Source organism: Cyclopterus lumpus, chromosome 3 (genome assembly GCF_009769545.1).
Source record: "Cyclopterus lumpus isolate fCycLum1 chromosome 3, fCycLum1.pri, whole genome shotgun sequence".
Lineage (NCBI taxonomy): Eukaryota > Metazoa > Chordata > Actinopteri > Perciformes > Cyclopteridae > Cyclopterus > Cyclopterus lumpus.
This window is the reverse complement of record NC_046968.1, coordinates 20,185,995-20,213,482: the sequence shown is the minus strand read 5'-3', so window position 1 is coordinate 20,213,482 and position 27,488 is coordinate 20,185,995. Positions and strand designations below refer to the sequence as shown.

General features: G+C 42.5%; 4 protein-coding genes across 4 annotated transcripts; 2 read left to right on the top strand and 2 right to left on the bottom strand.

Moving 5' to 3' along the window:
- Positions 1-1,936: 1,936 nt before the first annotated feature.
- On the top strand, positions 1,937-11,135 carry LOC117725575 (zinc finger protein 710-like). Its single transcript, XM_034525714.1, has 5 exons — positions 1,937-2,133; positions 3,790-5,361; positions 7,825-8,016; positions 8,361-8,532; positions 9,427-11,135. Exons 1-5 carry the CDS (start codon positions 2,089-2,091, stop codon positions 9,606-9,608), a joined length of 2,163 nt encoding a protein of 720 aa, XP_034381605.1. The 5' UTR covers positions 1,937-2,088; the 3' UTR covers positions 9,609-11,135.
- A 1,181-nt stretch (positions 11,136-12,316) lies between these two features.
- On the bottom strand, positions 12,317-18,722 carry LOC117748624 (isocitrate dehydrogenase [NADP], mitochondrial-like). The gene is made up of 11 exons (XM_034558568.1): positions 18,250-18,722; positions 17,056-17,147; positions 16,707-16,872; positions 15,894-16,054; positions 15,652-15,795; positions 15,310-15,446; positions 14,957-15,108; positions 14,717-14,829; positions 13,829-13,926; positions 13,646-13,738; positions 12,317-13,503 (listed from the first exon to the last, which is right to left on the bottom strand). Exons 1-11 carry the CDS (start codon positions 18,350-18,352, stop codon positions 13,419-13,421), a joined length of 1,344 nt encoding a protein of 447 aa, XP_034414459.1. The 5' UTR covers positions 18,353-18,722; the 3' UTR covers positions 12,317-13,418.
- An 831-nt stretch (positions 18,723-19,553) lies between these two features.
- Positions 19,554-22,585, bottom strand: tmed3 (transmembrane p24 trafficking protein 3). Its single transcript, XM_034558596.1, has 3 exons — positions 22,349-22,585; positions 21,621-21,866; positions 19,554-20,792 (listed from the first exon to the last, which is right to left on the bottom strand). The coding sequence occupies exons 1-3, from the start codon at positions 22,490-22,492 to the stop codon at positions 20,559-20,561; spliced, it is 624 nt and encodes a 207-aa protein (XP_034414487.1). The 5' UTR covers positions 22,493-22,585; the 3' UTR covers positions 19,554-20,558.
- A 1,017-nt stretch (positions 22,586-23,602) lies between these two features.
- LOC117748631 (retinol dehydrogenase 13-like) lies at positions 23,603-27,065 on the top strand. Its single transcript, XM_034558582.1, has 7 exons — positions 23,603-23,865; positions 24,248-24,388; positions 24,570-24,761; positions 25,084-25,245; positions 25,435-25,551; positions 25,640-25,844; positions 26,020-27,065. Exons 1-7 carry the CDS (start codon positions 23,790-23,792, stop codon positions 26,114-26,116), a joined length of 990 nt encoding a protein of 329 aa, XP_034414473.1. The 5' UTR covers positions 23,603-23,789; the 3' UTR covers positions 26,117-27,065.
- Positions 27,066-27,488: the final 423 nt, after the last annotated feature.

Here is a 27,488-nt window from a genome sequence, read left to right as displayed (position 1 = left end):
ATGCTGGAGGGTTTCGAATAATCAAGTAATTTAAATACACATTTAGTTTATGAAATTTCTTTGAATCATATATCCAAGAGCCCAATGTCCAATAATTGACTAATCAATTGATCAAAGGATGGTTTTCGCTCTAATTCTAATTAAGCCAACCTAATTGATGTGTTCTAGTTTGTGAAATTAAACCCAAAGTGTTTACATTTAAAGCAGTAATCATATATATGACATTCTCAGGATCGACTTTTTATTCCTTGCAAATTAATTGTAAATAGATGCTTTCTAGACTAGACGTTTTTTTTTCTCATCTCTTTCAGATTTCCATTCCATCCTTCCAACCCGATCCTTGGTTTATCAAAGTGATCGGTTGTGTCTATTCATTTGTTGAACGTTTGGCGGTTCTTCTTTAACTGCTCGTGTCAAAGTGTTTCACTGGATCTCCCACGAGAGCCGTGTGAAATTATAGCTCGAAAAGGAGCGCTGCTAAAAAGGACATTAGTGTCTAGCGCATTTTAAACACGGCTGTTTTTCACATTTCAATTAAAAACGGAGAGCTCAGACTGTATTACTGTAGCTGTGATCGACGATTGTTCAGAAGGAGGGCTGGTCACAAATACATGTTGTAGAGGGAACACACCTTCAACATAACCTGCTCACACATTCATATAATGCACATCTACATTTACAGCCAACTGACACCAAACAAGTGCAAAATGCATGCAAGACATCTGCAGGTTTTGTGTATGCACACGTACTGTTAGTCATTTCTTGGGAGGAAGTGCTGGTGACTCTCCTGATTCCCGTTTTCTCATTTCCAGCCATATTTGTTACTCTTATGTTGTCTCGGTTTCATCATGGGCAGGATGTGCATGACCTTCGTGCACTCTCAGGCCACCGTCGGCACCGTCTCACGGCTGTCTCATCTCCCCCAATTTTGCTGTTCGCGAGATGCTGTTAAAAAAAAAGAAAAAGTTCTTCAAACTCGAACTTTGGACGAGTTGGTGTCAATCAGGGGTCGTGTGTGTGTGTGTGTGTGTGTGTGCGTGTGCGTGTGCGCGCGTGTGTGTGTGATTTGAGGAGAGAGGGATACATTGGCTTGTTTGCTGCATCATTAAAAGAAGTGTCATACCTTTTTATTCTGTCCCTTTACTCTCATTCGATCCTTTTCTCTCCCTCCATCTATCTTCCATTTCTTATTCTTTTACCGCATTCTGCTCCACTCTTCCCATCCCCCTCTGTCTCTTTCTCTCTCTCTCTCTCTCTCTCTCTCTTTCTGTCTCCCCTCCAGCCCTCCCCTCTCTTTTCCTTCAGTATTCTTTCCTTCCACTCCCTCTTCCTCTCTTTCACCACCATCTCTCTCTCTCTCACTCTCCTCCATTCGCTCATCTCCCTGTCAGTCACCTTCCCTCTGTGTCCCTCTCTTCTTCCTCTCTCCCTATATCACATACTTTCATCCAAGTCTGCACAAAACAATCTTCCAACACTTTTACTTATAAACCTTACTTGATAAATGAAAGAAAGAAAAGATACAAAGGCAGAGAGAGGCAGAGAGATGGAGAGAGCGCTGCGCAGAGGATACACAGAAAAGGACTCGGTAGATGGAGCTACAGGAATAAGCAGATAAAGAAAGAGAGACAGACAGGGATAGGCAGAAACAAAGAATGACAGACGGAGATGGAAGAAAGAAGGGAGAGTGAGGCAAGAGGCAGCCTGGTGGATCCATAATTTCCGACTGATATGATGTTGATTTTATTTTGTTGGTGTGTGTGTGTGTCTTGTGACTTTGAGGTGACTTGGCCCATTGATCATCCGACTATCAGGGAGCCTTGTGCGAGCCGGTGATATATGAGCTATGCATTTTGTGTTTGTTTGTTTTCAAACCCACTGGCCAAATACTGATTCGTTGGACGAACCTTTGTTTGTGACTGGTCTGTGTTTGTGATGGTGTGACCAGAGTCACTATACCAAAACTGTGTTGGAAGACGAAGAAGAGGGGTGGAGGCGGGCAATATTAGCCCCGCCTCCCCCCCATCCCTCACGTATAAAAAGGAAGGGAACGTAGCCGGTTCTCACTCAACACACTCGCACTGAAGAATGAGATCCTTAAAGCACCTGAAACCTCACAGCAAGAGGAGCGTGGTGAGTTCATTGGCTCTCACTCGTAGCATGTTAAGTGGTAGTTTACTGAGGTGGTGGGCAACGAGGCTCGATCCCACTCGCAGCTGAAAGACAGGTAGGGAGCTGCAGTCAGGGATGCTTTGGTTCCTGGTAGGTTTTCTTTGTTTTTAAAGTTGCCATCTGCCGATTTTACTTGTTTTCTCCCTAATTAAGACTTGTGTCTGGCATTGACTCTGTTTGCCCTCTTTTTAACTGTTTTCAACTCTTCTTCGTTCCTCTTTTTTCTCTCCCTCGCTGTTTCCACTTCACAATTGTATTTTATCTTTCATTCTGTCCGGCTTTCATTTTGTCATTTTCTTTCTCCTTCTGTCTCTTGGTTGCTCACTGCATCTCCCTCCCTCCCTCTCTCTGTCTCTACATATCTTTCTTTCTCTTTCTTCCTCTTGCTCTCTTTTGACTGCTGCCTTACATTCACCCTCTCACTCTTTCACTCAGCTCTCCCCCTCCCTCTCCAGTATTTCTCTCTCTCTCTCCCCCTCCCTCTCTGTCTCTCTCTCCAGTCTCTCTCTCCCCCTCCCTCCAGTATTTCTCTCTCTCTCTCAGTCTCTCTCTCCCCCTCCCTCTCCTCTCTCTCCAGTCTCTCTCTCTCTCTGTCAGCTTTCCTCCTTCCCCCCCACACCCCTAAACTCCTTATCTCTCTTTCACTCTCCCTCTCCTTTTCTCTTTTTTTATTTCTCTCTCTCTCCCTACTCCCCTCCACTCGACTCTCGCCTGCTCTAAACTCTCTCTCTTTCTCTGTCTCTGCTTTTTCCTCTTTCCCCCCCTCTGTTCTTGCTCTGCTCTCTACTGCTTTTCCATTCTTTAAAAATAAAATATCTTCATATTGCTCAGTTTTGTCTTCCTCTTTCTCCACTTCTTGTACTTGAATGTGTTTGTGTCTAGATCAGTAGGCCATCGTATGCCTCATAACACACACACACACACACACACACACACACACACACACACACACACACACACACACAAACACACATAAGCCATACATGATTAGGATGGTGTCTTTCTTAGCTCCTGTATCTGTCACTAGATGTGTACAGTCTTGCTTCAGGTGGTCTTCTTGTCCCAGAAGCATTGATTTGTGGTGAAGAGTCTCTGTAGGAGGACATGTGTTTGTGTGTCCTTCATCGGGATGCTATGAAGGGCTCCTTAAAAGAAACATTCCTGTTTCTCTCTTTCTCCTGCTATTCCTCTCGACAACCAGCTCTTGTGTCAATGAATCTGAGGACAGTGTGCTGTAGTTTGACTCTTACTAAATTATTGTCATTGCTTTATTGTCATTGCTTTAGTTTAGAATGAGTTGGTTGTAGCCCGAGTTTCCTGTATTGACAAACGCATGCTGTTTCAACTTATCTTGAGCAAGCCAGGCTGTGTTTATTGTTTTCTTAGCTTAGACAATTTTGTTCACATGCTAGATTTGAGAAATTGTCTGAAACAACAAACAGACCTTTACCTAAACTTAAGACGAGAGAGAAAAAGTTTTTCACCCACAATATCGCAGAGCAGTTTGCATTTTTGTTGACTATATGTCTTTATTTCTCTTACATCAGACGTATTGTATATTTGATAATTGCTTCCTTGCCATGCTGATGTCTGTGCCTGTGTCTCTCTCTGTTCCAGGAGGAGGCGAGCCGGCGCCTGGGTAGATGTGAGCCCAAGGTAATGGCCAGGCTGGTGGACATAGGCACACAGACAGATCCAGTAGTCGTGCTGTCCCTGGCCCAGGCTGCCGTGCTAGGTCTCATCTCCCAGAATGAAGTGTTCGGCGCTACCATTGCACCCAACGGCTTCTACACCGGCGAACCCAAAGAGTCCCCCGCACCACAAGTAGAAGGAGTCGACTACGAGTACGCAGACCAGCTTATCGGAGCCAACGGAGATTACCTCGGAGACAACTTGGGCGAAGACGGACAGATGCAACCCAGCTGCAGTCAGAGGAGGTGGCAGCAGGGGCCCCCTCAACATCCGGACACAAAAATGGTCGGACCCGATCGTCACAGCCTGCAAGGCGGTGACGTGTCCTCATCCCACGTGAAAGGGGAAGTGGTGAACTCTGGAATGTCCTCCTGTGTCCACATGCTTAACAATTTGACTCCCAGAGGTGGTTTAGTACAAGTGGATCCAGCCTCCCTCAGAGGCACCAACAAGAGCTGTGTGGATTGCGAGCGGGACACAACCAGTCAGCCGCAAGCCAACACACACGTTCACCCTCCTCCCCCCCAGGTTGGCCACAGAGGAGGGGAGCAGGGCCACCGAGGACTGCAAGGCCAGCGGCCTATGGGGGGCCACGGTCGAGGTGGCAGGGAGGAAGAAGAAGAAGTAGAACACCAGGGGAACAACATGATGAAGCCCACGCAGCAGGAGGAAGCCATCAGCAGCTACTTCCAGACCAGCGAAGTAGGGAGCTATGATTCGGCGGAAATGGGCATGGCGGGCGAGTACGAAGACAGAAGCCAGAACATGATGTGGACAGACGGGAACGCAGGAGCGCAGCACCAGCAGCCTCCGCAACCCCAGCCTCCCCGTCGGCACGGCGGCCGCAGAGTGGACCGGCTAGATATCAACATCCAGATTGATGAATCTTACTGCGTGGATGTGGGAGACGGCCTGAAGCGCTGGAAGTGCCGCATGTGCGACAAATCGTACACCTCCAAGTACAACCTGGTGACGCACATCCTGGGCCACAACGGCATCAAGCCCCACGCCTGTCCACATTGTGGGAAACTGTTCAAGCAGCCCAGTCATCTTCAAACCCACCTGCTGACCCACCAAGGCACGCGACCCCACAAGTGCACCGTCTGCAAGAAGGGCTTCACCCAGACCAGCCACCTGAAGCGACACATGCTCCAACACACTGACGTGAAGCCCTACAGCTGCCGCTTCTGCCGCCGTGGCTTTGCCTATCCCAGCGAGCTGCGAGCCCACGAGGTGAAGCACGAACGTGGGCGTTGCCATGTTTGCTCGCAGTGCGGCATGGAGTTCCCCACCTACGCGCACCTCAAACGCCACCAGACCAGCCACCAGGGTCCCCACACCTTCCAGTGCACCGAGTGCAACAAGTCGTTCGCCTACCGCAGCCAGCTCCAGAACCACCTGCTGAAGCACCAGAGCCCGAGGCCTTACACCTGCTCCCAGTGCGGTCTGGAATTTGTGCAGCTCCACCACCTGCGTCAGCACTCCCTCACTCATAAGGTACTGACACTTCCACCCCGGAGCTTCCTGAACGCTCCAGTTACAAAAACACTATTGATATTTCCTGCATAAATTAGACGGAAAAAGGATTTTTCTTTTGTCATGGAAAAAGAAAATTAGAGTAGGGAGCAAAAGCAAATCCTATCGGCTCACCAGACCTCTGCTCATCTTCTGTCCTTCACCCACTGAGATCTGGGGGAAGTAGACGGGCAAGAGCACTTAACCTGGCAGGCATCCACACTCTGTACTCGTACTGTGCTTTTGTGGCTTTGTCTGACTTTGTGACTTCTTTGGAACTTCTGAGGTCAGAATAGAAGAAAGTAGAAACAGCTAAATGGAGACTTGAAAAGGGGTTTTGACTGCAGTCACCCTGCGTACAGTTAACCAGCCATTCTCTATTCAATAGAGCTCGCTCCAGGGCGCGCGTTCTCTGGAGAATTGAGTTTTCCGCTTTGGAAAAGTATTATTTATGTTAACAACAAAAAGAGAGGACAGATCTGTTGCAGGATAATTATCCTATAAGCTGTTAAAAGAAATCCCTTTCGAAAAATAATATGTTTTTAATCGGGGAAATGAGAAGTAGAAAAGATATGTCTCTCACACAGATTTAATTCTTAACATCATCAAGTCTGAGCGTCTTCATATAGTCCTCATTATAGTCTCCATCAGAATGAAATGTGCGTAATTGCTCAGTGAACACACACACACCCACGGGTGAGGAAGAGAGAGATGGGGAGCATAGAGTGAGCACAATTCATTTGATATTACCAAAGGACCGTCTTCTCCTCAATTCTCCCACCGTTGTCGTTCTAAGAGATGAGATCTTGACGTTTCTCTAAAACTGCACTGTTTGCAAAATTGCCAGACTTTTACTTCATCCAGATAGCTGCAGCAGTTGAAATGCTGAATTCCTGAGGATTTACCTACGTTTGATTACTTTCAGGGAAACAATAACCCAAAGCCACACTGAAAATGAGAGCAGTTGGTATTCTCAGTGGAGAGAATGTTCCCTTTTGTATTTGAGCCTGCTGGCTGTTCACTGCTCCCCCTGGTGGACAACGCATGCACAACACATTTGTTGTGCAGACAGTGACAGTCTGCCAGAATTGGTTTGCTTAAACAGACAGTCTCTCGGCCCACTGGCGACCTTTAATACATATTAGTTCTTCTCAATACACCAGAACACAGTTATTCAGGCCCACTTGTTTGTCTGCGGACATAGACGGCAGAGTGAAGTGTATAATGCAGCAGCACATTCATTCAGACGAGCCTGGAGGCCTCGGGTGCTGTGACTGTTCTGCTCTTGTGACCTGCTTCTCGATGACTACACATTTCCTGTCGCATGTGGTTGAGAATATTACTGGAATAGAAGAAAGACGGACGGCAAGGGCTTTTCTTTCCCGTACTGTAGTAATCTTTTTTGGTACACCCAAAATGGCTGCCATGGATTTTGATATGGTCAAACTAATGAGCATCATCTCGCAAGCAGGATGTGGATGTGGATGTCATCACGCTACCAAACTGACGTCCCAGACAAACCGTCAGGGCCCTCTGCTATTTGGCAGTTCTGCCTCCCCTGTTGTTTTGTGGATGGTATTAGATATTAAGTCACAATAGCACAAATTAGTTTTTAAAGTTTGACACTGTGGGCTCCCCAACATTAAATACGATACACCTAAACTAGATAGATGAGTGTCACTGTTCCAGGGATATAGGAACCATGTTGAGGGGACATTCTTAATCGTGTAAAGACAAATCTATATTGGTGATGCAATAGGGTCAGGATAATCATCTCTCAATGTTTTGGAACTACAGTTCCCGTAATGCTGTGGGGGATGTAAAAAGGAAGTACAATGCCATGAATTCAGTGAGTAACCCTGCAGGCGCCAACTATTTTAGCCTACATTTCTTTACCGTTTGGCAATTTTGTCGCCGTTAAACATTTGCTAAGTCAGACATCAGCAGTTCATCAGCAAAATGCTCATAGATGCACAGAAGCAAGCACGTTTTGGAGTTGTAATGAGCATACTTTTAATGGATTAATGAACATTAGAGGGACATTTTTTGGAAAGTGTAAGCTGCACTGAATCTGAGTCTGTGTGTTCAGATTTGACTCATGACTCAAACAAGCAGTGTGATTTTTTATTTTTTTTTAAACTTATTGTGGCCCTCTGCTGCGGAGTGTTTTAAAGTCCCTAAAGTGAATGGCCTCTGTGAGCAGTGTGCCGTTGCTGCAGCTCCAACAGCCGACCGAGTTGATCAGCCGGCCAAATCGGGCTCCCCGGTGTGCTCCGACAACACCAGAAGGCACTTCTCCCGCTCACCTATGTGGCCTCAGTCTCTTCCTCCTTGCCTCCTCTCAACTCTCTCTCGCACAGTGAATCCACTTCCGTCTGAGCGATATTACAAAGGGGGTAAGACAATGTGAACGATTAACCCCTTTCTTCCGTTTGCACTCCGAAGGGAATGAAAGGCCACAAGTGTGACGTGTGTTCGCGGGAGTTCACCCTGTCGGCCAACCTGAAGCGGCACATGCTCATCCACAACAGCGTCCGGCCCTTCCAGTGTCACGTCTGCTTCAAGAGCTTCATCCAGAAGCAGACCCTCAAGACCCACATGATCGTCCACCTGCCCGTGAAGCCATTCAAATGCAAGGCGAGTATTTGAACTTGATTTTATTTTATTCGTGACAAAAAATATAGGGTGACCGCGGCAAGTGGGAGATTTTTCTAATTAATTTCAGTGTGAAATGAGATGTGATGATGCACTTGAAGTTCAATTTAATGGAACAGGATTATGTGAGCAGGAGAAATTTTCTTACGGATAATACGCTTTGATATCAGCGGGTTTGATCCAATGTAAATTCACATTCTTAGCGCGGAAGAAAAGACCGCGACCGTCGTCAGGCAGGATGTTGTCATCACTAACTTCCATGTACAAGTAGAACTTTAAAATAAATTGAGTTCATTTTTTTGGGTTGTGTATATTTTTGTTTCCAGGTATGTGGCAAGTCTTTCAACAGAATGTACAACCTGCTGGGCCACATGCACCTCCACGCTGGCAGTAAGCCCTTCAAGTGTCCATACTGCACCAGTAAGTTCAACCTGAAGGGAAACCTCAGCCGGCACATGAAGGTCAAGCATGGAATGGACGTCTCACCAGAAGGACAAGGTGAAGGCCGCTCCACACGCTGTCACACGTTTCCTTTAACTGGTATTCATCCACTGAAGGGTGATCGTATGCATGCGCTACATGTTAAGTGACCCTCTGAATAAAAACCTGCTCCCGGCCTGGTCGGACACACCTTCTACACACATGCCCACAAATATAAGTAATTAACATAGTTTGTGATAAATGTTTAATTGTGATGTTTGTTTAGCTTCAATAGTAACAAAATATTCAATATCCTTGGACCCCTGTTGTTTTTTCCCAGATATAAACTAATTTCTATTAAAAGAATCTTGCTTTTTATACAGGCAACGTGACTATCAAAGGCGCTTTTGTCAAAGTTTCATTTATGGATGTAATAATATTTATTTGTAAAGTTTTAAAGGCCATGAAAAACATTTTTTATCTATCGGCTTCTCATTTGTGCGATGTGATCCAACATGATTGCACATCTTTCTGCCAAACATGAGATTTCTGCATTTATTTATTTTGTCTTTGTGATCATCTCACTAGTTTGAGGTGGACGAAAAGGTGATGTATCAACTTTTGAATCAGAATCTGATGACAGTTTTGGGATTGCCTGCTTATGGTGCCAGGCCACTGTCAATCAAATCTGATCAATACTCATCCTCGCAGGTTAGCTGAGTTTAAATGGCTAAGAATGTCATAAGATTGTTGCTATATACATATCATACATATCTATTAAGAGGTTTCTTACGAGTACATATCTATTAAGAGGTTTAAAGTTGATGTAAATTTTTTTTTTAAAAAGATATATAAAAGACAAAAAGGTTTTTGTTTCCTTAATGTTTTTAACCCTAATGAACAATTTCTTCAGCATGGGGACACTAACTGTAGCTTGGAAATGCACTTTATAATGCTTTTGTTTTTTTCCAGATGTTCTTCCAGAAATGAATAGCCAGGGGGAGTATGAAGGACAGAACTTCAGCTTTACATCACAAGACAATATGGACAACGGTGGCTCCCAAAACCTCACTAAACTCACTACAGCAAACATGGACGACATGGAGGAGTATTACAATTTCGGGAAGGATTCGAGCAGCTACGCGACACCTTGAGTGGCGATGAACCGGAGAACATGCTTTGGGTTTTTTTCTTTTACGGCAGACGGAAATTACCGAGTTGTTTTCAAAGCTTCGGGAGACACTGGGGACGGGGTTTTCTTTTAGGGATTGGCCTCCTTCCAGAAGAGCCAGAACTGAACGGCCTCTGATGGGAGGCCAGGAAGGAGGCGCACTTCAGAGCAGACGTTTCAACTCTGTTGCTGATCGCAGAGACACTGAAGCTGTGGACGCTGGGCCTAGAGCTCCTTTTTTGGGGATTACTACGCAAAGCGACTCAAAGACTCTCACTGGCGGACAGTCGAATCTGTATGTTGTGTGTATGTATCAGTTATTTGAAAAAGGAAAAAAAAGAAGGAAAAAAACATATAAAAAGTTGCAGAGCCATCAGTTACATTTGATGTGATAGAAATCTGTTTACCATTTTGCCATTGTTGTCATTCACAACCAATGTATGCCCTTTATATTTTTGTCTGAAAGTGCCAGCGAGATACATTTGCAACTAAGCTTCCACCGTGTCAGCTATTTACTCACTGTATATCGAACTTTTGATACATAGTCACGACATATTCAGAGGTTTGAATGCTCTTACTAAACAGTTCCTAATTGTAGTTACCCATTCCTTCCCAGCCCTCAGTTTAAACAGGTCGCTCTTTCAATGCGTGCGAGTGCTTTTTGTTGCACAGGACATCGTAGCGGTTATCTTCCCGGGGCACTTACTACCAAAGTTGCTACTGTCCCATGCAAGCTGATACCAGAAACAACAATGTTGGCGACATGTACAGAGGATTCGATTCTGCAACAGACTTTGGTCTCACATGGTTTAGCTTGACATTAATAATCTATCACGTGTAGTGACTATACTGCTCAATGTTTTACTGAGTGAAGAATGCAAAGCACTTTTTCCATTGAGACCTGTCATTTTTTCTGTGAAGGCTTGTCTTCGGTATACTCATTTGCCTCCAGGAGAAAAGTGGGGAGAAATAAGATCGTAGAATCTTCCGAACCCCCATAACGGCAATATTGTTAAACAGATATGCTTTCTCTGTAGTTTTTTTTGTAAACTGCAGTTCCCTTGATATGGATATTTCACAGTTGTCAGTTTAAATATGAATTGAAGAATGGGCATCTTTGTTTGGAGCATCAGCAGTGTGGACTGTTTTCACTTCACTTTCAATTCACTTTATTCAGACCGATATTTCCCCACTCAATGGGGAACAAAACACCTAACGTGGATATCAAATCCAATCTGTAGATTTTAAAAGAAGAAGAAGAAGAAAAAATATCTTTCAGATTAAATTCTGTGGGGTTGAATTGAAAGTGGACTGATGCTAGTTCTGTTATTCATAATTCTGTTTTGGGGAAGACTCCCCCTGTCCTGCCATGCAGGTCAGCCTTGATATGCACACTAAACCAGAGGAACGGTCTGCAGCACTAGTTCTTCTTTGAGATGAGGAATATCAAACTGAGACCTCATGGAAATTGACCATGAATTATTTAATAAAGGTTCTCTAGTTTAAATGATGGAGACTGGTGTTTTAATCTGTCACTGTTTGGGGAGGGGGGGGGGGGGGTAATCCTCAGAGTTGGCTATTTTTAGCCATGCTAGCGGCTCTCTGGATGGCAATTGGTCCAGGCTGAAATCTATTGAAATATGCTATTGAATGGATTGTCATAAAATGTCACTTTTTGTCCCCCTTCACCTCCTGACTTGCATGATTCTCTGACTTCCTCTAGCGCCACCACGAGGATCACAGTTCTGGTTTTAAGTGATACATCTTAACAATTATTAGATGGATTGCTCAAAAATGTGTTTCACAATTGAACGCTTATAAAACTACAGAATAACAAAGAGTAACCACTGAAGAAAATGAGAAGGCCGGTGACACCATCTAATGACGTTCACATGAACGTGATCCCTCATTTCCATCCTGTGGATATCCGAGAGCTCTTAATGCAATTATATAGATTTTAGTATCCAGCACCCATCCCACTGAGGTTTAGTGGACGTATCCACGACTACTAGAATAATAGCCTCTGCTGATGCTGACGTTTGTATTAATTAACCAATGATAGCTGGCTAACATACAAAACTAGGATGGTAAACAATATGCTAAACATCAACATGTCAGCATTGTCATTGTGTTAGTATACCAGTGGCAAATGAGGAATAAAAGTGGGACATTTAATGAATATAAATAAACAAGGCAGAACACATTTTGATTTATTGATAACCTGTAAAGGGGGTAACCTCCCCTAATATTAACTGGTAAGGAGTTTAGTGTCTTCCCCGGCTCTGAAGCCTCAGTCATCTCAGTGCAGATCCCCCCCTCCCTCCCCCCCCTGCACAATGTGCACCCATTAATCGGTTCTAAACTGTTTCATGGATGCTTTGCAGAAGTTATATTTGCATAGGAAAGCATTTCCCAGGATAGGGTTGAACAATCTGCTCAGATATAACTTTTAAGGCTGCAGCTCATATTAAGCGGGAGGTTCTTTAGCACTTCATAGTTGCACAGGAATGTTCCACCAGGAGGAAATTAAAACAGGAGAAAATCTAAATGTAAAATGTATTGATAGAGGCACCGTGACTATTTTCTCTGACATTTTAGTGACTGGGCGAAAGAGACTAGTCAGTGGTTCAGTTAGAAAGTGAGTACCACCAATCTGTAGATTGAGAATAACAAAATATCAGACCAACGTTGTTCCGTCAGTGCTCCCGTGTCCTTTTATTCACATGTCCTTAAAGGTATGTTTTGCTTCCCTCTACTTTGGCTACTTTGTTGTTATGCGGGATAACAGTGAACACCAGGTCATCTAGAATCTAGATGAACAGAAACCTATCTCGAGGTAAATCCAGGCGTAATGAGCTATTTACCAGACACACTCTGAATTGTCTTACTGCAGCGCGCCTCAGCGGTTCTCCATCCAGCAATAACGAGCTGCAGGGGCCCACCATTGATTTCAGAAGAGCATCTGTGAGTGGCACAATGAAGCATTCAGCACATGGCTGGCTGGCTAACCATGTCGACATCTGCTGGTGTTGTACTGTAATTGTCACAACATCAGAAAGCGTTCCCAAAACTCCCATCAGGCCCCGCACCCTGCTGGAGCAAACACCACTCACCGTCATGCACTGGAGGGGGCATTTGACCGCATGAATATTCTCCTGGACAGAGGCTCACGTGTGCCAGCGCATGCAATTAAAATGTAGAATAAGATGGCTTGAAAATTAATTGCGAGGGGAACCCTTATAGCGCCCTCTGGAGGAGTTATGGATTCAACACGAGAAGTCACATTCCTTAACTGTTGTCTCATTAAATCATATTCTTGAAGCTCTTTCAGAGGGCTCAATGCTAATCACACCAATACTTCTCATTACTATTCTGACATCTCACACATTGTTCTTAAAACTATGTTCATAAACTGAAGTAAAAATGCTCCTCTGTCACATTACATTGAATTATATCCGCATTAGTTTGCCTAACTAATTAAATGGGTAAGTATCATAATACAGAGGATTTGGAAAATTAATCTAATCACTTATAGGAAGATATCTTCAGGGAACATTGGGTTAATAGCATTGATATCGATTCATACAGCAGAATCACTTTTATGCAATGCATAACTGGACATTTGGCAACAGGAAAGGCAGAGGACCATGAGCACAGTTATGTGTCAGTGAGCTATACAAATACAAAAATTGCAAATTTGGTTCCTTTAAAATTGGATACAAAGATTTATACAGAAGGAGAAAAAAAGAAAGTGTCTGAAAAATTTTTTTTTTCTACGTTGGCAAGTTTGTCTTCATTTGCTCAAAACTTTGTCCAAGTTGGTCTTGATGGCATCGAGGAAGTCCGTTGTGTTCACATAATGCTCACCCAGCTTGCAGCTGCAAGATAACAGTTCAGAGGTTACATTTGTAACGACTTGTCAAATCTGTCTTTCCTAAAAACACACACACACGCACACGCACGCACACACACACACACACACACACACACACACACACACACACGCACACACAAACTCACTTGGCCAAGCCATGGATGCAGCCTGCCAGGTCCTTGGTCATCACACCATTTTCCACAGTTGTCACACAGACACGTTCCAACGTCTGGCAGAACCTGGAGAGCAAAAACGCAGAGCGACACATTATTTCACTGTAAAATTGCGTAAACATATACTGCATGAGTAAATGACATCAGATAACGCACTTCATCAAATCAGGATTGCCGTCCAGTTTCCCTCTGTGCTCCAGCCCTCTGGTCCAGGCAAAGATGCTCGCGATGGGGTTGGTGCTGGTTGGTTTTCCCTACAAAGCGAGGACACGGTTAGGTTTAGTTCCAGAAACGTCAACATGTCTTGTGGTTGCTTTGCATTTGGGTTCATTGGCATTAATGTGGATAGGGACGTTAACGTCACTGCCTCTCCCACCATAGATTTATGGAACGGATTTCCTGAGTATATAAAGGGTTTAATATGGTGAGGACTTGCAACATAACCTGCACAAGCATTTACTATTAATGACATGACTTCTGCTTTCAAACTAGCTCCGATATAAATACCACAAAATGACTTAGCCAGACAACACTGTGGAAACACTCTATACTAGACACAATTATCTAGAAATGTTAAACAAGCTGCAAAACTAACAGTTTCTACACTGAAACACCTGGAAACTGCATTCAGTATAGTTTGGTTCTGAAATTCAACAATCATATAGACACAGTTTCAGCCCAATTTATTATCAAACATACAGAATTCAATATTTAATAATGTTCCTTTTTACACTCAACTCAGTGAAATTGCAACAACTCAATTAACACTTGCAATTTAATACTGATAAAACAATAAAATAAAAAAGCCTTGGTCCGGTATTTCAGTGCACTTCTCTCAAGTCAAGAGCTCATTAGTGTGAACAGTGTGCATGTTAGACAGTTTGCGCTCCACTGGCTTTTAACATTTGAAAATATATGGGGAGGAATCACAGCTTCAACTACAACCGTTGTCCTGAGTCTAGCCTCAAACCTGGCACCAAATCCCAGACCTGATTGCGTCCTAAAGTAAATACCACCCCAGCAGTGTGACCCAGTGGCTCTTACCCTCTGGTGTTCACGGTAGTGCCGGGTCACAGTGCCGTGTGCAGCCTCGGCCTCGATAGTCTTTCCGTCTGGGCACACGAGCACTGATGTCATGAGACCTAGAGAACCAAAACCTGCACACAACACACAGACATTACCTGGCATCGCAATTCACAAAAACGAGCCCACATGTAAATAACGTGTCAATTGTGACCGTCGCTGAGCAAACAGGGCAATACTTCAAAGAGAAGGTGCACTAACCCTGAGCCAGAATGTCTGACTGCACATCTCCATCGTAATTCTTGCAGGCCCAAACAAATCCTCCAGAGGACTTCAGGACCTGGGCCACCATGTCGTCAATAAGACGGTGCTCATACCAGATCTTCAGCTTGTCAAACTCAGGCTTGTAGTCCCTGAAATAGACAGAATAATACGCATGTCTCGTTACAAGTGACAGTTAGTGGCCTGACCGTAACACACTAAAATGGGAGACCGAACACTGTTTGATCACCACATAAAATTGTGAAGAGTCAGCTGAGGAGTCCATTCCTTAAGCAATGTAATTGAACAACCCAATGCACCAAGTCTGTATTCTGAGACGTCCAGTATCTTACTTCTCAAAGATGTCCTGGAAGATGTCTTTGAAGCGCCCGTCGTAGGCCTTGAGGATGGTGTTCTTGGTGCTCATGTACAGAGGCCACCTTTTCTGGATGGCATACTGGAAGCAGCTGTGAGCAAATCCACTGATGGACTGTGCAATGGAAATTAATAATAAAAAAGGTCCAGATTTTAAACATAAGGAATCCCATCACAGAACTTAACATAAAAAAAAGAAAAATAGAATGCACTCTCCAAAAGAATTGTGTAACAAATTATCTTTAACCATTTATAATATTGCATTGATTTCTTTGCATACGAATTCATGTAAATGAACATAACAGCAAGGCTTTTCTTACCTCGTCAGTGTTGTACATTCCCAACCCACAGCCCCCAGCGAGAAAGTTATACACCTCCCACTCCTTCTGCTGGCTTCCGTCGGCCGGAGCGAACACCATCTTGAACTTGCCCGGCTGGTCAACAACAAAGTCTGTGGCCCTGTACTGTGAGATCAAACGTCAAACGTGGGCTGTGAGATTTGGCCTTGGTCAGTTTAGAGGGATCTTTGGAAAGAGCAACACACACGTTCGCATTCTCATACCTGATCGCCGAAAGCATGTCTGCCAATTGTTATGGCTTGTGTCCAACCGGTAACGAGACGAGGGATGTTTTTACAGAGGATTGGCTCACGGAAAACGGTGCCGCCCAAGATGTTCCGAATGGTTCCATTAGGACTTTTCCACATCTTCTTTAGCTTAAACTCTGGAGAAAGTATGCATTGAACGTTGTTACCATTTGGAGACCCAAAGGATCCAGAACAGTTAAGAACTCTTCAAGGACCAAAATGAAAAGTATTAATACATGTATTCTTATTAACATACAACCGATTGCATTACTAATGCAGCTATTGGTTGAAAATGAACTATCATGCAATGCAAAACATTTCTCAAGGCTATAAACTGTTGTTAGAGCCATTGTGTGTGTGTGTGTGTGTGTGTAAATAGTAAAAACAATATTATTGACACCTAGTGGTGACCACATTTTAGGACTGCAATTCCCACGCGTTCAAGCCAATTAATAGAAACGGGTGTGAACAATTTGAAGCTGGAGACGCTGACGAGAGACAGTTCTCATACGTGTAACGTAAACCCTCAAGACGATTTAAGTTTGCTTATTGTTTTATTTCGTCTTCGTAAGGCCTACTTTCTTTGAATGTGTGTTTCGAGCAACCTTTATTTATTTGTTTTGATTTGATTCTCCGCACGAGTCGAGCAAGTCAAAATAACGCGTTTGAGAATTTAAATGTTTATCTACAGAAGTGGAAGTAGAAGAAGGCCGCGACAAGTATTCTTCTACACAAAGTTAGAATAGTATAGATGGCACAGGTAGCATAAAGAAACAGACTCAAACTCACCTTCAACTCGGGCCTCGTCGGGGGTGATGGTGGCACACTTGATAGCCACATTGTATTTCTGAGTTGCCAGAGCGGAGTCGATGGTGACCTGGTCGTTTGTCTGGTCCCGGTAGGGCAGACCCAGGTCAAAGTACTTCAGCTCAACATCGACATTGGGCAGGATGAGCTGCACATGTAGAGATGTTGATGTGTTATCAGGACAACACACTGCATAGCAACCCCAAAAAAGAAAAAGTGTACATATGCAGTCTGTCTTTCTGATGATTAAAACCCATTACACCCATTTAAATTAGCAATTAGGCGACCTCCAGTTTCTTTATACGGTGAAAGTCTAAATCATTTGATTTACCTTCTCTTTGATGAACTCCCATATGATGCGAGTCATCTCATCGCCGTCCATCTCCACCACCGGCTGCTCCGCCTTGATGCGCTTTGTGCCATCTGAAAAGTTCAGTTATTCATGTTTCACAAAGTTAGACGGAAACAAATATATATTACAAGTTTGCCTCAGGCAAAACATTAACATTCATTTAGCTGGAGAGTTATTTTTAAACGCTCATTATTTGCATGTTTTCATTATTTTCACTGAATCCACTGCCTTGTATATACGTTAAAGAGCCTTTAAAGTCACATCGCTGTGGGAAGGTTCAACAACAATTAGAGAATATCACTCGAACCTGTGACACCAAACTGATGACACACAACACACCTGCATTTTGGTTTCATATCCCTTTTATTACTTTGGCTGCTGTAATGTTATAGAGTTCATTCTCACTGAAAACTTTGCCAGACAGTGTGACCTTATATGACTGCTTTAATAGCAGGTATTAGCTGACAAGCCCTTTTTGTACCCGACACACACGTGGAGTCACATGTCAAGATTAAATGATAACGCTTGTTTTGCTCAAGGATTCAAGGTTTTTATTTGCCATTTGTGCCTACACCAACAGTCCAGACACATTGGAAATCTTGTTCAGAAATAACACTGTAATAAGAAGGAAAAAGAAAAATACAAAATATAAAAGAAAACACTATACAGAAGAGTGGTACTATGTACAAGGACAAGAGATGTGCTAATATGCACCGTTTGGGATACAGTTTTAAATCAGACCTTTTTAAATGATATAGTTTTAAGTAATAATATGTCACATATTGCAAGTGTAGTGAGGTAGTGTTGGGTTCTTAGACAAATTTCAATAGTGTTGTGTTGCCACTGTGGCAGGGAAGGAGCTTGTTGTAGGTTGTGTGCCGTTTTTAACTTTCTGTGCCAAATGGAAATACTGAGTCTGTTTTCAGGATCGTATGTATGATTCAGTGATGGCACTTTGCCAATCAGCAAGATCGACCTCGTTGGCTACGGGTTTCCACTGACGCCTCCCAATTAGTAGCGCTCATTCATAAAACATGCACTCTGTATGTTACACAGCCACGTGACCACATTATTGTTGTGAATCTCGCGAAAATTGCGCAAAGCTGTATACAATTTTTTTTTAAAAGTACTTTGGAGTCATATTGGTGTGAATTTAGTCGACGGCTGACTTACAGTTTCTCTGTTGCAGGAGGCAGACGGAAGCCGGTGAGAGCACAGCGGGGCTTTGCGACAGTGCAGCAGCTGTACAGTGCAGAGCTTTCAGGTAACCCGCCATGTTTACACGGAACTGATGACGGTCGAGGCCACTGGAACCCTCTTTGCTTATGAATGAAGGACAGACAGGTAGAGCCCGGTAACGACCGGACGTAGGTGTTGGTGAACACCACCACGTCAGCTTGGAAAGAGAACGCTTTACTCTGATTGGCTAGCCAAATCGGCTCCGGGCCAATCAGAATGAAGTATGCTCGTTGAAGTTGGCTACGGTGAGTTCAGTGTAGGTTCAAGTTCACTTCAAATCTTCTTCCCTTTTCCCGTTACCTGTCCAGGTAGAAGTCTCGTCTGCTCTCTTTCTCACACTTCAGTGTTGGAAGAAGGAGCCGACATAAACTAGTAATACCACAGTGTAGACATTACCCATATTAAAAGTGAAAGCATTCAAAATGTTACTCAAGCAAAGTAGCCGTAATATAAGTAATATAATTAAAATACTTGTATACTTAAAGTACCAACAGTTAAAGTTATTCATTATGCATAATGTTGCGCCTGGTAATGGTGCGGCTAATTTTAATTAATATACTGCTGGATAGCTTGTGAATTCCCCCCTAGAGATCAATAGAGTGTTATCTTAATCTTTCATAATACCCAATTTGTTTGCTGATTATATTTTGTAATATTAATTGGCAAAGTAATTAGTATCTTCAATTATGTTAAATTAACAAAAAAAATTATATTATTTAGTAAATTAACAGTCACATTGCACCACAGCACAGTGAAATGTAGCCACTGCATTTAACCGTCCCAGAAGGGGAAGCCGGCAGCTACTATGCAGCGCTCTGGGAGCAGTTTGGACGTTTGGTGCTTTGCTCAAGGGCACTTCCCAGGAGGTGAACTGGCACGTCTCCAGCTTCCAATCCGCACACCGAACCACGGACTGAGCTACTACTGAAATTATCAAATGAGTGTAGTATAAAGTACAATATTTCCATCATAAAGAGTGGAGGTGAAGTATATAGTTGCAGAAAATTTAAATACTAATATTAAGTACACGTTCCTCAAAATTGTACTCACGTACAGTACTTGAGTAAAGACTGTTGCATGAGGTGTGTGAATGTATTGAAAGAGAAAATATATTTTTATCTAGTGACTAAAATCTTCTTTACATGTTGGAAAACAAAAAGTGAGAAATAGATAATAAAATCCCCTAAAATGGAGTTCATCTGTCAATTAGAAAACAGAGAGCCGACAAGGCTGCACAATTATGTGAGCTACTTATTTTTTTATAATGAAACATGTTTTCTGAAGAATAAGTTCAAAATGTAAAATACATATTACATGAACCTGGATCTAAGTTGGCAGCTCCTGACACATTGTCCCAAAAAAATAACAAAATTGCTCAAAATACAAACCATAATATGGCAATGTTAAACCAGATTTTCATCTTTACTAAAAATGGCTTTTGTCTGTTGACCGGTTTTACAGATAATTAAGAGACAGATAAACAAATAAGACTGCAAGCATACTTTGTGTTGTTGAAAAAGAAAAGCCATCACAATGATGTCACTTAACAGTGTTAAACATATCTCTGTATAAAATAACATGGATTTATAATCCACAAGAGTGAAAACTGCGAATCCAATCAGTAACAGGATGGTGCACATCAGACCAATTAAAAAAAAAGAAGTAAACTTTCAACTTGGTAGGAAATTAAAAGAAAATGTCTTAAGGCACTTTGTATGAGACACAGGGGACGAGGAAGACGGAACTCTTACACCTCTTATTTTTTCGCACATAAATTAAGGTAATAATAAACACAATATAGAACAATACAACCTACACTCAGCAACAACTGATTTACCACAACATCTTGTGTAATTAGCATCCAGATGAAAACCCATGACCGTCTTCATTATTAACAGATCAAACTAACCCTGCTTTGTGTTGCACTAAAAAATATATTATAAATTATCTGTGCAATGTTGAAAGGTGGAAATATCTCATTTTCCAAAACCAGTACAAGAGTTGTTTCTTCTCGAAACCGCTTGTTAAGAACAAATCAGCACAGTCATGATAAAGGCACTCACAAGTTTGTATGACACTTTGTGAGCAGGAAAAAAAAGAGAGACTTCCCAAACTATCCCTTTTAACAAAAAAAGTCTGCTGGAAATACTACAAGGTGTGTGCTAATCTCCAGACGCACGTATGTGTGTTCACATTGACACGCTTCCACCTGTTTTTCTGAGGGCGAATCAAGACTACGAGTTCTAAGTGGTGGCCGCCACAGAGCCTTTCCTCTCACTGAAGAAGCTCTTGAGCAACACGACTTGACCGAGGCCGATAACAAACAGCAGGACGGTTTCTCCGATGGACCAGTAGGTCACCCGCTCCAGGAGATGTTCGGCTTTCGTGCGGTCGTGTGCCTCTCTGAGCCTGTACCATGTCTGTGAGTCATCCACCACCTTCAGGACCTCGTGAATGGAGACGCAGGATGACTCCAACTGAAAGTAGAGCGATCAACACAAATGAATCCAGAGCACAGGAATGGCCCAGGGCACACAGCAGGAGGAGGAGGAAGGTCACATAGATGCAAACACTATCCAAAACTGCTCCTGAACAACTTCACTTCAACTTCCCACATCTTCCCCCGCATGTCTCGGGGCTCGAAATGGCCGAAATACAACACATACATAAAACAATCGTGTATGTAGTATCGCAATAAATACACTGTAACTAGGGATCTACAAATGTGGGCTGATATGGGGAATCCGAGTGTTATTCTGTGTTCTGATTATCTGTAAAGATGTCCGGCATACAAACTGCAATGAAGATGTTTGACATTCTCTGAAAGGGGGCGTTAACAAACCCGGTGTCTCAGGTATTGTGGCGTAAGGAGAGCGTAATTGTGGCGTACATTTAAATACTCGCAAATACAATTCAGCCATGGTTAATACAATATTTGCAGTACACTGCGATACTTGTCATCTCACACTTTTATATTTGCACTCTTCCGACTTTGTATTGCAACTGCAACCCAGCAATGTCCCTAAAGGGCTAAATTAAGTTTTGTCTTAAGTTAGAACAGCTTTGGCTCCACTTAGTGGACTTTTAAACTGTCCCGCCAACATGGGAACAGTAAAGGTTATGCTGCACTTGCAATATCCACGACAGCTGATTAGTTAGCCCAACTTACAAATTACAACATTATTGACTAATAATGTTTTTGCTAAAATGTCTCTTTAACCTGGCTCATAACTCTAAATGTGCACGTATGGATTGTAGTTAACCTAAAGCAGACGTATTTTGAGCCCCTTGTTCCTCAGACATACCTGAGTCAGTGCTGTAGCTCCAGTCATGGTCTGAATGAGAGGTTCCTCGTCTCCGTGGCGGAAATCCAGATACACGGTTTTATGTGTAAACGTGGAGAACTCATTGCTGAAGCAGACCTTGTAGGTTCCCTCCATAGTCGTGGTATGAGAGAAGCTGTCATACTGCTTCTTCTTCTCATTGTACAAGACGTTGTTTTGAGGATCGGTGACGAAGCTGTCCACATCGTAGTTGCCTCCTGCGATGACCTGAAAGAAAAGAAAACATTCTTGTACACATGTGGATGACAAATCATTTATGCATGCCAAAATAGTTGACCATTGTAACAGGATTTCTTTTTTTGGTGACATATGGATTGTGCAAGGTTGAAACTGCTCATACTGGTTATGCAGCAAAGTGAGCAAACCAGTTAGGTGGGTGACTTTGGACAATAAAACACACTTTTACCAACAACTATTTCTCCTCAGTTTAAGTGTGTGATGAACTGCAGGCAAAGGAAAGCGTGAAGGCTCAAATTTAGTTGCCAAATGTGCACTCAAGATGAACGGAGGCCTTTTGAAACTATAAGAAATAAAACGATGCATATTCTTTCCAAGAACGAAAGACAGAACAAGTTACTATCAAATTGCTCGTGTTTTTTTTACAATATGCTGCACGAGTTATATGTAACTCGTGCAGCATATTGTAAAAACACACTTGTGGAAGTGATGAGGCTTTCGGAGTAACTTACTTGGAAGTCTATTTCAAACTTCACGTCTTTCTGCAGTTCCTCGTAAAAACATTGCTTTTCGTTATCAGAGAGCTCAAAGGTGAGCTCGGTGCCAAACACCAGAGACACATGCAGCAGCAGACAGGTGAGTCCCAGGAAGAGCATCGCGACAGCAAGAAGAAACAGCTGAAAGCGACAGTGGAGCTAGCAGTTGGTAGCGGGGATGGTAACAAGTGTGTAGCTCTGACGTGGCACGAGCACGAAGAACTTCCGGGGCAGGTTTTTTTTTTTTAAATTATTTTTAATGTAAAAATAAAAAAATACAAATGTTATCGAGCTTAAAATACTGTAAAATAAGACACACTGTGACTCTAAATGTGAGTCAATCTGTTTTTAAACCAGTTAAAGTCACGAAACGACACATTGTTTCGATAGGTCTCCACTGCGGTCTAAGCCAGAGCCGTTTATCTGATCCAATTAGAGCACCGACAGTCATTTGGTTTTCAAAATAAATTACCCGTTTCTTTTTAAGTAAGGCAGGTCACACATTATTTTTACTTTGAAAAATAAAACACACACATTTTATAAAGTATAACCCCTAACGGAGTTTTTAAAAGTCCATTTATGAGCAATAGTATTTTCAAGCATTCAGAAAAATGGATCCTGCATTCAAAATCTATTTAACTAAAAGTACAGAAATATATGTAATGCAGTTCAAACTGAACTTGTTAGTTTGTGTAACCAACATTACATTATATTTTACAAACTGATCATGTTTTGCATGTAGTCTTAATTTAAAATATAAAGCAGCTCAATAAGTGTAGTAAAGAGTATTTGCATCAGTAGTGGAGTGGAAGTACAAAGTAGCACAACATTGAAATACTGAAGTGAAGCACAAGTACCTCGAAATTGTATTTAGGCACAGTACTTGAGTAAATGGTTACTTTCTACTACTTTCCACACCAATCGTATCAAATAAATAACTGTGATTACAGCATGATTAATTTATTTAATAAAATAAATAAAAATAAAAATGATGTCCTCTATCCAGATAACTGTAGAAGTCAACACTGCAGCTTTGCTTTCCTTGGGCCTGTAATATATTTTCAAACCTGATATTAACGCGTAATTTTCACGACAGCAAATTGCATTTTCATTGTGAACAGACGCAAAGCAGCATGTCATTAGTTGCCAAGACAACAGAAGGTAAACAGTAAACAAGAGTCTTACTCTGAAAATCCCACACAGTGCACATCACGCCCCCACTTCCGCACAGGGAGTTGTCTTTAGCAAGAACAAACTCGCCTTTTCATACAGTTTGACAGCATTTGATGTGTTATTATCTAAAGAGGAGTGTGGTGTTATTCTAAATAAGACAGTGTTTACTATACATTGGTGATACTATTTCTACTGAAGCTTCCACATATTTAAGCTGGTTAATTAATTATTAACTGGCTAAAATATGCAAAACTACGCAGAGACAATCAGGCACTTATTAAAGAGGCACGCGACCGGTCTCGCCGTTGCTTGTGTTGCAGGTAAATACATTATTTTATCTTAACGATATTGTGTATGCTAACTTTCCTTGAATGTTAGTGCAAGGTTAAGTGATCATTACTAGCTTGCTGATAATGTAAGTAGTAGTATTTACTCTGTAACCCATAATTTAGGCAGAAAAGTACCAGTTTATTCCACAATGACATTGGATGTCGAGCAATATTTGAAATGCAGTAGCAGTTCAACTTGATGTATTTGTTGATGTATTTATTTACTCTCCTGCAAGGGAATGAGTTTTACTGACCGCTTTTCATGTCACATTAACAAGGAACAAGAATAAAAATAAAAAACTCATGTTGATAACCACAACAAGGTATATTACACTGTATTTGCTATGAAAGTTAACATTTCCTTTTCTGTCAGGAGCAGGCATACTGGCCTTGCGCAGGTGGCTGGCTGGGGGAGTGTGTCGGAGCAAGGTCAGACTAGATGGGAAAACAGTCCTGATCACAGGAGCCAACACTGGCATTGGCAAGGAGACGGCCCTGGATATGGCCAAGCGAGGTACGACCCTCACCTTCTATACATGTTGTTAGTTGTTTTTTTGTTGTTGTTTTTGTGCTGCACTTTTCCCCTATCTTTAGAGTGGCTTTGGATTAAGCTAAATTCCCTGCTGCTTTGACTACTAATGAATTACTACTTACACTATTACTGTTTAACTCCTAAACACACTGACGCTGTCAAGGAGCCAGAGTGATCCTAGCCTGCAGAGACATGACCAGAGCCTGCATTGCGGCTGAAGAGATCCGGCAGCAGAGTGGAAACGGCAACGTGGTGGTAAAGAAACTGGACCTCGCCTCCCTGCAGTCTGTCAGGGACCTGGCCAAAGATGTCGAGGAGAACGAGGGACGTCTGGACATCCTCATCAACAACGCAGGTATTTTCACTTCAGGAATAAAATAATACAATACCAATACTAATAGGTGCAAGCAGAATTTATTATGGGGGAGGCAAAATAAGTGCGAACTTCATGACACACTGTTTTATTTTTTACTTTAAAAAAACACCTGACAGCTTAACAACCTGTATAAAAATTTATTGGAATTAAAAAAGCATCCTATATGTTTCATATGAGTGGCTACTTTATATGGCTGAAATTGAGCTGGCTGTATTTATTGATCTCAGTTTGGGATCAACTGATGGTGGACCAAGAGGTTGTATATTAAGTTTAAATGTTACATTTATCTGTTGACTTTTAGGTATCATGATGTGTCCTAAGTGGAAGACTGATGATGGCTTTGAAATGCAGTTTGGTGTCAACCATTTGGGACATTTTCTCCTCACCAACTGTCTTCTTAACCTGCTGAAGAAGTCGACTCCAAGTCGCATCGTCATCGTCTCCAGTCTGGCCCACGAGAAAGGTAAAGATGATGCTTTGTAATATGTGTCTATCAAATCGACGTCATAGTTAGAATTGTATCTCTGACGTTTTACTCCACATAAAGTGATATTACGCTTTGGTTGGTTATGACAGATACAACTTACATGATTGCTTCTGGATTTCAAAATGTAATTTCTGTTTGAGGACTACACTGGATTGTTTCTTGCAGGCAGCATCGACTTTGATGACATCCACCTTGATGTAGACTACCAGCGCGAGACAAGCTACAGGCAAAGCAAGCTGGCCAATGTGCTCTTCTGCAAAGAACTGGCCTCCAGACTGCAAGGTAGGGTCCAATGCATGACTACATCTTAATGGCCCTCTGGTGTTAATGCATTGTATTTGGTTTGATGGATCTCTCTCCCTCTCATTAGGCACTGGTGTGACAGTGTACAGTCTTCACCCTGGTGTCATCCGCACCGAGTTAGGCCGCCACTTGTTGCCTACTTTAGCTCTGTGGCAGAGGATCCTAGTCACGCCAATCATGATGCTGATCAAAAGTCCCTCCGCTGGAGCTCAGACCAGCATCTACTGTGCTGTCGACGAAAGCCAGGCAAACGCCAGCGGCCTCTACTACAGGCAAGTGCTTCTGCAGTAAAACTCACCGGGCTGTGAAGATGAACTTCATTAACTGAGTTAATATTTTCAGTTGACTGCATGTTTTTTTTTCTGCCCGTTGTACTTTATCAGTTTAGATTATGTGAACACGGTGACTCTTAGTGATCTTCTCCCTCTATTTTAATTCCTTGTGCAGTGACTGTGCCCCCAAAAAGCCGGCACCACAGGCCCTGGATGACGCTGCGGCCAAGAAGCTGTGGGACCTCAGTGCTTCCATGGTCGGGCTGGCGTAAACACAACAGCCTGCTCCTTCTGCTGGAGTCAGCTTCCCTGTTTACACGGGTGAATTTACCACGATAAATGTTAGTTGTATCTAATAGGTATGGGTATTGCATTAATAATGATTTGACCTCTTCTGGGTCTGAAAGATTTGCTGCCCAAGTTTTGCACTATTTAATCTCAGACTCCAGTCAGTTGTGTGGATATTACATTATTATATTGAGCTCTATTGTATATCTGTGTCCTTATCAAATTGAGACAATGCTTGCATTTTAATGGACCATTTAGGCTGATTGTCTGTCTGTATGCATTTGTGGGCGGCTGTGGCTCAGGAGGAAGAGTGGGTTGTCTTTTTATTACCAGGCTGATGGTTCGATCCCTGGCTCCCCCTGTTTGCATCTCAAAGTGAGCAAGACACTGAACCCCAAGTTGCTCCTGATGAGCAGGCCAGCGCCTTGTTTGCAGCTCCATTATCATCCGTGGGTGAATGGGTCCATAAGTGGCTTTGTCCGGTGAAGTAGAAAGGAGCTATATAAACGCAGTCCATTTCAATAAGCAATTCTTTTATTTTATTTTTATTTGGAATACTAAAATGTCTACTTTTCCAAGGTAATTTAAATAATTCAAACTGTTTCTTTTATTCATTACAACAATCGACAACATACAGTAAAATGATCGTATAGTATTTTTTAATTAATTCTGTATATCAAATTAAAAACATGTAAAGCAATACTATATTTTCCGAAGAACTACAAGGAAAGGTAGATGACAGTGTACCGCTTCAACCTAGGCTGCCGTTGGAGTAGTGATGAAGTGTTGCATGAAGGCAGAGGTGAAGAAATTCTTGCTCTTCAGAAGAGAGAGGGTCCTCCACCAGGTGTAGAGAGGGAGGGGAGAGCAGTTAGGAAGCAGCCAGTAGCTCCTGAAGACTCGTCAGCTTGTGTGTGTGTGTGTGTGTGTGTGTGTGTGGGGGGGGGGGGGGGGGGGGGGGGGGGGTTTGTATCGAGGTTAGTTGCTTTCTTTGAGGTGAGAATTGAACTGTGTGCCTTCGAAACAAAGAAAAATCTGCAATGTAATAGTTTTTGCAATAAATGTCTGATTTAAAAAGGATTTATTTTCTTGCATATAATTAAATAGCAGGTGCAATATCTTAAAATCGTAGATATATATTTACGTGAGATTGATGGCTGTAAATGAGGGGAATAGATATCGACAAAACAATTAAAACGCATGTGGACTGGAGGAATGACAATAGCAGTATTACCAATGAAAATTGTAATAATGACAAAATAACTCGCTAATAAGTACTTACATAAAAGTTGCAGAAACAAATAGAGATTCCTGGCTCTTGCCTGCACATTAAAGATGATGCTGTGTTCAAAAGAG